The sequence below is a fragment of the Raphanus sativus genome, unplaced genomic scaffold, assembly GCF_000801105.2.
Source record: "Raphanus sativus cultivar WK10039 unplaced genomic scaffold, ASM80110v3 Scaffold1929, whole genome shotgun sequence".
NCBI classification, from domain to species: Eukaryota; Viridiplantae; Streptophyta; class Magnoliopsida; order Brassicales; family Brassicaceae; genus Raphanus; species Raphanus sativus.
In genome coordinates, this window is record NW_026617238.1 from 1 (window position 1) to 10,865 (window position 10,865).

Consider the following 10,865-nt stretch of genomic DNA (forward strand, 5'->3'; position numbering starts at 1 on the left):
CTTATGAGCACGTGATTTGTTAGTATATGATCCATCAGCATAATTAACTGGTTCAATCAGGCGTACGGTCCTGCTATACTCGGCTCGTTAAGATAATTAACCGGAAAAAAACTGAGAGCATCTAATATAAATATTTTCAAAAACGACACTTTATTGAATGTATGGAGACAGTCAACTGTGTTTAGACTTTAGGCTTGCTGATTAAAATCAGATAGCATTTCATTTTTTTCTGTCTTAAAAAAAAGAGTTGGGATCCCTTGTGATTCTTACTAAAATGTATTTTCTATAGTTCTGATTTTTTTGATGAGTGAATTTTCATGGGGACACATGGCAGCAAACCCTCTATCACTTGTCAGAAGAAAGGGAAAATGTTAATTATATATAATACATGTGTATAGAGACCATTCTTGGAACTAAGATGCACTTAACACAAATAGATTTTTTAATTAATAGATAGAGATGTTAGACATTCATTCAATAAAAACAAAGAGCCGGTTCTTTCATCATTGTTATGTATAAGTCTGCAGGTCGGGTGGACCAATTATTGTCAGATTGATTAGCTCGGTTTTCTAGTTGATTTGGAAGTGGAAAATTTGCCAAACCAAATATAAAAATGAACTATGGTTCAAAATTTGGTTGATTCAACTTTTAATTGTCTATGGACTGAACTTTAGTTTTTTTTATCTTTAGGTTAAATTCAGATGTAATCGAATAATTTGGTTTGCAGTCCAAAATTTTATATATGATTTGGAAAAATTGGTTTGGTTTGGTTATAAAAGAGGAACAAAACGAACTAACTAACCGGCAAACCGATAACAAAAAATTGCTGATCAGTACCAAACATGAATTGAAAACAAAAAAATGCGGTTTGGTTCTAATTATGGATGTTTGAACTGTGTTGCCCATTGATGATGATTAGCTCTTTTCACATTCAGAGAACGCCACTCAAGAATCTTTTGGTTATCAACAAAGAACACTCTTTATAAAGGGAAACTTCAACATTTCAATGGATATAGTCTACAAATCATACTCTCTGTTCCGCAGAAACAAAAGGAGATAAGAAAAACAAGAGTTAAAACTGAAGACCGTGTTCACGAGCAGCAGCGGCAAGAGCTTCAATGCGACCATGGTAAGGGTAACCACCACGGTCAAATGCCACCTTTGTGATCCCTTTCTCCAAGCATGATTTCGCTATCACTTCCCCTACTTTCTTCGCCACCTCCTACAAAATCAACCATAAGATTCATCTCTCTCTCTCTCTCTTTCTCTCTATCAAATTGATTCACTTACAATGGTAGGTCCAGAGGTGTAGTCAAACTCCTCAGAGATGGGTTTCTGCTTGGTGGAAGCTGAAGCTAAAGTGTGCATCTTGGTGTCATCAATCACTTGCACATAGAGATGCTTGTTTGAGCGAAACACACACATCCTTGGCCTCTCCGTTGTACCGTTAACCTATGAGAAGAACAAACAAGATTCAAGAATCAAACAAGTTGCCAAACTGGTTACAGAGTAAGCTATTCAAGATTCAATTTCGAAAAAAGCATCCAACTTTCTTGAAGAGATGATAGAGCAATTGGGGAGAGAAGATAAAGTTACCTTCTTACGGATGCGAGAGTGGCGGGCGATTCTGTCTTCGCTGCTGGTTTTGGTTTTGGCTTCAACCACGAGCATGGACCCAGACTTGAGCAGCGACGGAGGCGACCATGGTTTCAGAAAAACGGCACGGTGTTGCAGTCCGCTTCCTAAGAACGCATTGCGGTTAGTTAAGAGGCTCACCGAACCACACCCACTCACGCTCGTCATTTTAGCTCTCTCGCTCTCTGGGTTGTGTAAGCAAAAATCCTTTTTGCCTTATCCCCTTCTCTTGCTGCGTTTATATTTGCTTCATTTTGTATTTTAGTCCTTATATTTCTTAACGTTTTAATTTCTTCACCGTTATTTCTTAACTAATTGACAATGTCTTTTCTTTATTTTTTTCTCTGAAACTTAATCATTTTTTATTAGATACTAGAGATGGTCCACGTTACGCGCGGAATGAGATGACGGTCCGGAGTAGTACATGATGAGATGATGGTCCGGAGTGTTTTTCATTTTTTTATATAAAATATTTTAATATTTTTTTAAAACACAAAATTTTATTTATATCTGTATAAAAATGTAATTCACAATGATGTTATTTGTTGGATTTCAAATAAATTTTATTAATAAGGAAAAGATGGTAAATATGAAGATAAAATGGAATAACTATGATAAATGTGTTTAGATTAGTAACACAGTTTATGAGACTGTGTCCTGACATGTAGGGCATCTTATGTTCATCTGGATCCAGTCAAGAATGCATTGGTGATGATAGATATGGTTACAGTGCAATGTATATACAATTTGGCCTCTTTCAACTTTGTTCATGCATATAGTGCACAGTTTATCTTCTTATGTTTTTGAGGGGGATCTTTTTGCAGCTTTGAGATTTGTTGTAGCTATGTCGACGTCCATTATGTGAATTGAATGAGGATTGAAATCTGTTAGATATAGTATGATGTGTACACTGGTACCTTCATAATTGGCGAGTGACGAAACGGTCTTGTATGCGTATGAAGATGATGATTCTGTGATTCTTATGGCAGAGTAAATGCTAATGTCATGGGATGTGAGCATATACTGCATGATTTCAAGGGTTGTATCCAGTGGCGGACCCAGCCCAAAATTTAAGAGGTGTCAACAATTGGGTTTGGCCCAGAATGAAAGAAAAAATAAGTAAAAAAGGTGCAGAACATGGAATTGAACACAGGTTAGGTGGGTCAAATGAGAAGAATCTTACCCGAATGACCTACAGAATCGCACATACGATATAACAAAACTAATGGAACTTAAATTTAACCTGTGTCAACTGACCCACTATTGCTGAACGTGGGTCCGCCTCTGGTTGTATCAGTAAGATATCCAAAAGCGGCAGTTGAGAATTCAAGCGGAATATATATGTCGGTTTGATTTGTATGCCAACAATTTATATTGATGCTGAGAGTTCTAGTTGCTTTTGAATTTGCTGGAAATGTTTCGGAGTCAAATGTAAGGGCATAATCCTGGGCTGGTTCCACGTTTTTGGAAGAAGGCGTATTTGTTTATGCTATATCTTGACGTATTTATGTGGTTAGACATTTGGTGTTACATATGGGAAAATGACATCATTTTGAAACATATAACTATTATAATGTACAGAGGTTTTATTTATGAAAACTGTTATGAATATTTATGAATAAGTACTATTGGACTAAAAGCGTTTGTTTTTTTTTGGGTTGAATCCTGTTTAAATTTTATGAGCGGAATCCACTTGCAAACTTACGTGATTGTTTATAATTATTTTATATTTTACATAGAAGTTAAGTTTTAGAACATCATTTTTTATTTTACTATGTTCAATTAATATTGTATGGGGCAAATCTATAAATTGTTATATAGTCTAAGTCCACTGTTTAACTAAAAGTTCACTCAGATATCATGTATCTTTATATAAAAAGAAATAATGATTTTTTCTCAATTGTTTAACTAAAAGTTCACTCAGATATCAGATATATCTTTATATAAAAGAAAAGACGGAATTTTTTTTGGTCTCAGGCATAAAGAATCACAGTGTGGAAAAAGTCAAAAGTAGATAAGACTAATAATGAAAATGGGGAAATTATTGAAAATGCATAATTTTAAATCCAACGTTTTAGTCATTTATTTTTCCGACTTAAGCTATTCGAGCCTTCTTGTGGACGTGCGTAAATGTGTTGTCCATCTCCATCGGCACACTACCAACTGGTTCCTTAACTGCCTCAGCGCTGCTACTTCAAGAGTCAACCTTAGCAAGAAATTGCTGAATACCTCCCATGTTGCCACCATCATCACCACCTTGTCCCTGATATTGATAGATGTCACGGCTGATCAAATCGTTGAAAAGGAGGTGCAACATAATAATGTCACCAGACTTACATACACAACGAATTCGGGGAGTGGCAGACGTTCATGTTCTTCGAGAATATGGGTGACAGTAAAGCTCTATAGGGCTGCGGTGAAATTATACGTAGTAAGCTTGACATAGAACGTGTATGTTTTTCCTTTCATGCTCGTAACAAAAGGAGGCATCTGCGAGTCCTCAGGGTTAACACCTTCTTCAGCCTATGAAACATAGTATTCTTGTCAAGAAATTGTATATGAATACTATAGCGATAGACAGTTCGTACGTACGAATATTTGTCCAGCTTCACTTGCTTCAAAGTGAAGAAGTGGAGAAAACATCAATAGAAAAAGAGGAAGAAGAAGAAGCAGAACTAAGGTTAAATGTATGGGAGTAAAGATCCAGAGAGAGTGAGAGGGTCGCAATGAATGTGGGGGGAGTTGTCTTTCAGTTTGGGGTTTTAGGGTTCCAGATAGGTCGGGTTTCTGGGTAAGGTTTGGGGAGGGGGTCTGGTAGGATATTTAATGGAACTTGTAGTAAATAAATTAATGTCTTCTGGTTTTTGGTTATTTCCCCTTGTTTCGTATTTAAATTTTAATGTAAAATAAAAATAGATTAAGAAGAAGTCATAAGAGAATACTTGAAACCCATGAGGGTCCCAAGAGAATTTGATTCATTCCAATCAGGGCATTAGATTGAAAATAACATAACTATAGTTAGTTAGATAGAATAATGGGATGATCAATTATCTAAGAATGGGCCTTGATTGGACTTATGAGTGATGAAAAGAATGAAGACCAAATATCTGCTGTCTATCTACTTTAGTACTATACCAAATTTTGACCCGCGTTTTGAAAGCGCGGGTATTATTTTTTACTTTTATGAAATATATTATTTGTTTGTAGATATTGAATGTATTTATCTTAGTGAATTTTTTTTATAATAAATTTGACACATAGATTGTCTATGGTAAACTGTGTGCTTCTCTGACTTTGTTTTATTCTCTTTTCAATCAACATATTTATTTGACTTGTTGTTAAAATAAATGATTTTAGAACGCAACTGTACAATACTTTTACATTGATATTTTGTTTAAACAATGTGACTTATTACTATATTAATTAAATATTTACATTGTAATTAAAACTAAATTTTGACTCGCACGCCCATGTGGATGTATATTTCGAAAATATATTGCTATTTATTTTTTATGTCAATATCAAAGCTGGATAAAAAATTCAAATCTGAAGAACCGAACCGATCACGATCCGAAAGAGTAATACCAAACCCGAACCAAAATTGATTAAATATCCAAATTATTCAAAATTTTGATATTTAGACAACTGAAACCATAACCAATTCGAACCAAAGTATTTTAAATATCAAAATGTATCCGAAAAATATTTATACACTTATATATATTAGTTATTTTTAGTTTTAATGTATATTAAAAAACACCCAGAACATATATGATATTTTTAGGTTGGTTTAAATATTTGAAAATATATAAAATAGTCAAATATAAATATCTAACATAGTGAAGGTACACTCAAAACACCAAAAATATGTAAAATAATTATTATTTTCGATCCAAAATTTAGACCAAACCAATTTATATGTTAAGTTTACGTATTCTGACATATGTTATTCAGATTTATATACAATATATTATTTTATTTATAGATTTTAAGAAATTCAAATTATATAATGAATTTTTTTAAAAATTAAATGGTTATCCGAACCCGAAGTGAACCCGCAAAGATACAAATATAATTTGAACTTAAATTTAGAAATATCTGAATGGGGCTGAAATCTTTGATCTCAGAAATCCAAAACTCAAGCAGATCTGAAACGAACCCGAATAGATACATGAACGCCCAACCCTAGTCATAATTCGAACTTAAATTTAGAAATATATGAATGAGGCTGAAATCTTTGACCCTGGAAACCCGAAACTCAAACATATCCTAAACGAACCAGAATGGATACTTGAACGCCCAGCCCTAGTCACTATTATGTATCATATATATGTCATCATATAATTAATTGTATTGGTCCATCATATAAATAATAGAATAGCCCTTCGACGTCAGAAAAAAAAATTGGTCCATCATATAAATAATCATATAAGTAATAGTATTTTATATGTACAATCTTATAAATAATCATATATATTATATTCTTACAGTTTAATGTGAAATATAAAATCATAATTTAAATTGGTATATAAAATTAATCTTTTTGTTGTATATTTCTTATATATATATTGAAAACATTTTTTAATAATGGTTATTGGAATATATTTGAGTAAAAACAAATTTTTGAATATGTGCATATTTTAAATCAATTTTTGATATAAATCAACTTTAAATTATTATTTTGATTTGAAATATGTATATAAAATTTAAATTTTATTTTATGATTATTTTAGACAAAACAATGTTTTTAGGTAATTAGATTAGTCCATTTTGTATATTTTAAAACTGATATAATGGATTTCAAATTTTTATTAATAACATAAGCCATTATTTTCTTCTTCTTGACATAATTTTATCCATGTTTCAAAGTTTCAATTTTTTGCATTAGTTTTCTATGAATTATTATTAATTTTATCATATTGTTTTTGAAACTTGAACTCTTGAAATTTTTATATTTGACTAAACTAAATAAGGTAATAATACTGTTTTTAAAAATTGTTTTATATAATATACTATTCATATTTCAGTTTATGTTTTTATTTTCACCATAAAGAATTATAAATAAAAAGAATTGTAAAAATAGTGACAGAATTGTAAATAAAAAAATATAGAAAGAAGGTTGTTTAATTTGTTATAAAAACAATGGCTAAATGTTTAAATAAAATGAAGTATTAAATATGTTATTCATGTTTCTAAGCAATTCTCATTTATTATTAATTTATTGAAAATACAATGACTAAATGTGTAAATAAAAAAAAGTACACATCTCTACTATCAATGTTGCCAAACATATCTCATTTATTCTACTATCCTTGTTTCCAAACATCTCCAATTTGTACTTCAACTTTAATAATATAGATAGATGAACTGTCGCACAATGGTTTGTTATTCATCGTGAGATTCCTTATAATATATGTGCTGTACCCACTCCCCCTGTTAAATCCATTGTTACAACTGACACGAAAAAAGATGCGCTTGGTGGAAGCTCATTTGATGAAAAGTTCTGTATAGAGATTGAAGGACATCTTCCCCCTAGTGAATATCAATTCAAGTTCCTATTGGATGCTGAAGATATATCTGGTAATTAAGTGATCCTTTGTTTCCTTTCGGTTGTGGTACTAATACTATGCTTTTGTCAAAAAAATTTTTTTAATAATTTTTTCATAGTTCTATGACATAATAAGGTGTACTACGTTACTGAATACAAATGTAAACAAAAAATTAGATCTCTATCCGCGCAACCGCGTGAATGTTTATTATTATTGATATTACATATTTTTTGTGTTACATCACTAGTAATATATAATATTAACATTAAGCATATTTTCAGAAGTGAATATGACTTATTTAAATACAATAGTGTTATATTTTAGTTGTTTGGCATCTAATTAATTGTTTCTAACCGTCGATTGTATTTGTAGCTACTTATTATATTTTATTTTGTTAGACTTTTTGTTTGATTATTAGAGGTCGATATGTAAAATTTAATAAACATGAATTTTTTTTCATGTCCAATGAATTTTGTTGTATGATAATGTATTCTGTGTATAAATTTTCCACTTGCATAGTTAGTGTTCGTAATGTGGTAATGTGTGAAATGAAATTGGCCGTAAACTATGATAGACATAGTTTGTTATATAAAAAAGGACCAATTGTGTTTGTAATATATAAATTAATATATTTTTTTGACGTAGCCTATGCTTCAGAAAATAATTAAATATTAGTGACACAAACTATAATATATCATGTAATTATGAGGTTAGTTTAAAAAAAAAACTTGTTTTAGTGGTATTTATATATATAATTTTAAAAATATAGTAAGATTTTATTAGATTACAATCTTAGAAAAATCTGTAGAATACGTTTTTATTTGTTTTATTTTAAAATATTTAAACATGTAGTTGAATTTGTTAAAATTAATGAGTCTCTTAGGTTTTATTATTAGGAAAATACAGGATAGTTTACTTAAAAGTTATGAAGTTTTAAGAAATGGTCTAAAAATCATACAAAAAAATATTCTTAAACTCAATTTTATAAAGGTCGTTACTCACGTTTTTAATAATCTTATATTATTAAACATGTTGTACAAAATTTTGAGTATATGTATTGTTAAAAAGTAGCACTAGTGACTTATATATAATAAAAAATGAATTTATGAAAGTATTAATAAGAAAGTATACAAAAGGTAGATAGCAATAGAAAAGGTTAATATTTAATAAGTTAATATTTGTAAAAGTCTACTATATATTCATGTTTTTAAAAATATGTTAGCAAATGTTATATTGAACGAAACCATGTACATTCAATATACCTATCATTTATGTTAAATTTGAATATAACCAAATGTTTAGAGATAATGATTTATTGAATTTTCATACATTCTTGTAGTGATATAGTATTAAATGATAGGTATATTTTAAATGACTGTCTAAGGATAGTTAATTTAAAAATAAAAATTCACACATAAAAAGTTACAACTTCTAATTTAATACATAAATTAACAAAAGAAACTATATTATGAGGTTAGTTTAAAAAAAAAACTTGTTTTAGTGGTACTTATACATATTTTTTAAAAATATAGTAATATTTGATTAGATTACAATCTTTGAAAAATCTGTAGAATATGTTTTTATTTGTTTTATTTTAAAATATTTAAATATGTAGTTGAATTTGTTAAAATTAATGAGTCTCTTAGGTTTTATTATTAGGAAAATACAAGATAATTTACGTAAAATTTATGAAGTTTTAAGAAATTGTCTAAAAATCTTACAAAAAATATTCTTAAACTCAATTTTATAAAGGTCGTTACTCACGTTTTTAATAATATTATATTATTAAACATGTTGTACAAAATTTTTAGTATATGTATTGTTAAAAATGTAGCGCTAGTGACTTATTTATAATAAAAATGAGTTTATGAAATTATTAATAAGAAAGTATACAAAAGGTAGATAGCAATAGAAAATGTTAATATTTAATAATTTAATATTTGTAAAAGTCTACTATATATTCATGATTTTAAAAATATGTTAGCAAATGTTATATTGAACGAAACCATGTACATTCAATATACCTATCATTTATGTTAAATTTGAATATAACCAACTGTTTAGGGGTAATGATTTATTGAATTTGCATACATTCTTGTAGTGATATAGTATTAAATGATAGGTATATTTTAAATGACTGTCTAAGGATAGTTAATTTAAAAATAAAAAATCACACATAAAAAGTTATAACTTCTAATTTAATACATAAATTAACAAAAGAAACTATATTATGAGGTTAGTTTTAAAAAAACTTGTTTTAGTGGTATTTATATATATTTTTTAAAAATATAGTAATATTTTATTAGATTACAATCTTTGAAAAATCTGTAGAATATGTTTTATTTCTTTTATTTTAAAATATTTAAACATGTAGTTGAATTTGTTAAAATTAATGAGTCTCTTAGGTTTTATTATTAGGAAAATACAGGATAGTTTACTTAAAATTTATGAAGCTTTAAGAAATGGTCTAAAAATTATACAAAAAATATTCTTAAACTCAATTTTATAAAGGTCGTTACTCATGTTTTTAATAATCTTATATTATTAAACATGTTGTACAAAATTTTGAATATATGTATTGTTAAAAATGTAGCGCTAGTGACTTATATATAATAAAAATGAATTAATGAAAGTATTAATAAGAAAGTATACAAAAGGTAGATAGCAATAGAAAAGGTTAATATTTAATAAGTTAATATTTGTAAAAGTTTACTATATATTCATGTTTTTAAAAACATGTTAGCGAATGTTATATTGAACGAAACCATGTACATTCAATATACCTATCATTTACTTTAAATTTGAATATAACCAATTATTTAGGTATCTATACTATTAAAGTAGGATTCTATTGGTTTTTTTTTCTTTACTAATATTGCATATTTCATTAAGAGTAATCAAGTAATATTAATAACACATCTATATTGGATCATGTTTTTTTATCCAGCCCACTGCCTACATCATCTCTTTTGGGTCATTTGGGTCGCTTAAGAAATCAGATCCAATTTTTTTTTTTTTTTCCAAGTTCAAATAATTTATTTTCAACCATTCTTAATATTTTGGATAGTGAACAAAAATTAATCACTTAATTATTAGGGCAATTGTCCAAAATATCACCTTTGAAGTTTTTGTTTCAAAAATAGCACAAAAATGATATTTATTAGCTATTCAAAAGACTCTAATACCCTCGACTGAAAAGACGCTTCTTGTGTTCGCCCTAGAAGCTCCCAAGCCCGCCTCCCTAGGCGCCTCCGCTGGATGGCTTTTCTCCGATCCGAATTCGGCACTCAGTCTTCCTTCGGCCGCAGCTCCTCTTCTTGAATGTCGCTGCTCTCTCTCCACTTGACTGTAAGTTGGTTACCGCAGATCTCCCACCAGCTCCGGCGACGTGTCTCTGATCTTGCTCTGATGTCCGTCCCCCCCGCCTCTGTTCCCGGCGACGACGAGTAAACCAACACAGCTCAAGTCTTCACCTTCCTACCGGCGATTCCCACCTCTGACAAATCTGAACTTTGGCCTTCCTCCAGAGCCTCCAGATCCACCAGATTCGCCGGCTCGAGCTCCTCCTCCACCGCCACTACAAGTTCGAGTTCCACCGAAGCCATCATCCATTCCCCTTTCTGATTGTCTCTCAGCTGCTGCCGTCTCCTACGACTCTCCCAGTCACGTTTTCATCATGTT

General features: G+C 29.9%; 1 protein-coding gene across 1 annotated transcript; it reads right to left on the reverse strand.

Annotated features, from left to right (window-relative positions):
• Positions 1-954: 954 nt before the first annotated feature.
• On the reverse strand, positions 955-1,852 carry LOC130504989 (50S ribosomal protein L18, chloroplastic). Its single transcript, XM_056999598.1, has 3 exons — positions 1,597-1,852; positions 1,291-1,452; positions 955-1,222 (listed from the first exon to the last, which is right to left on the reverse strand). The coding sequence occupies exons 1-3, from the start codon at positions 1,801-1,803 to the stop codon at positions 1,073-1,075; spliced, it is 519 nt and encodes a 172-aa protein (XP_056855578.1). The 5' UTR covers positions 1,804-1,852; the 3' UTR covers positions 955-1,072.
• Between the last annotated feature and the right edge of the window lie 9,013 nt (positions 1,853-10,865).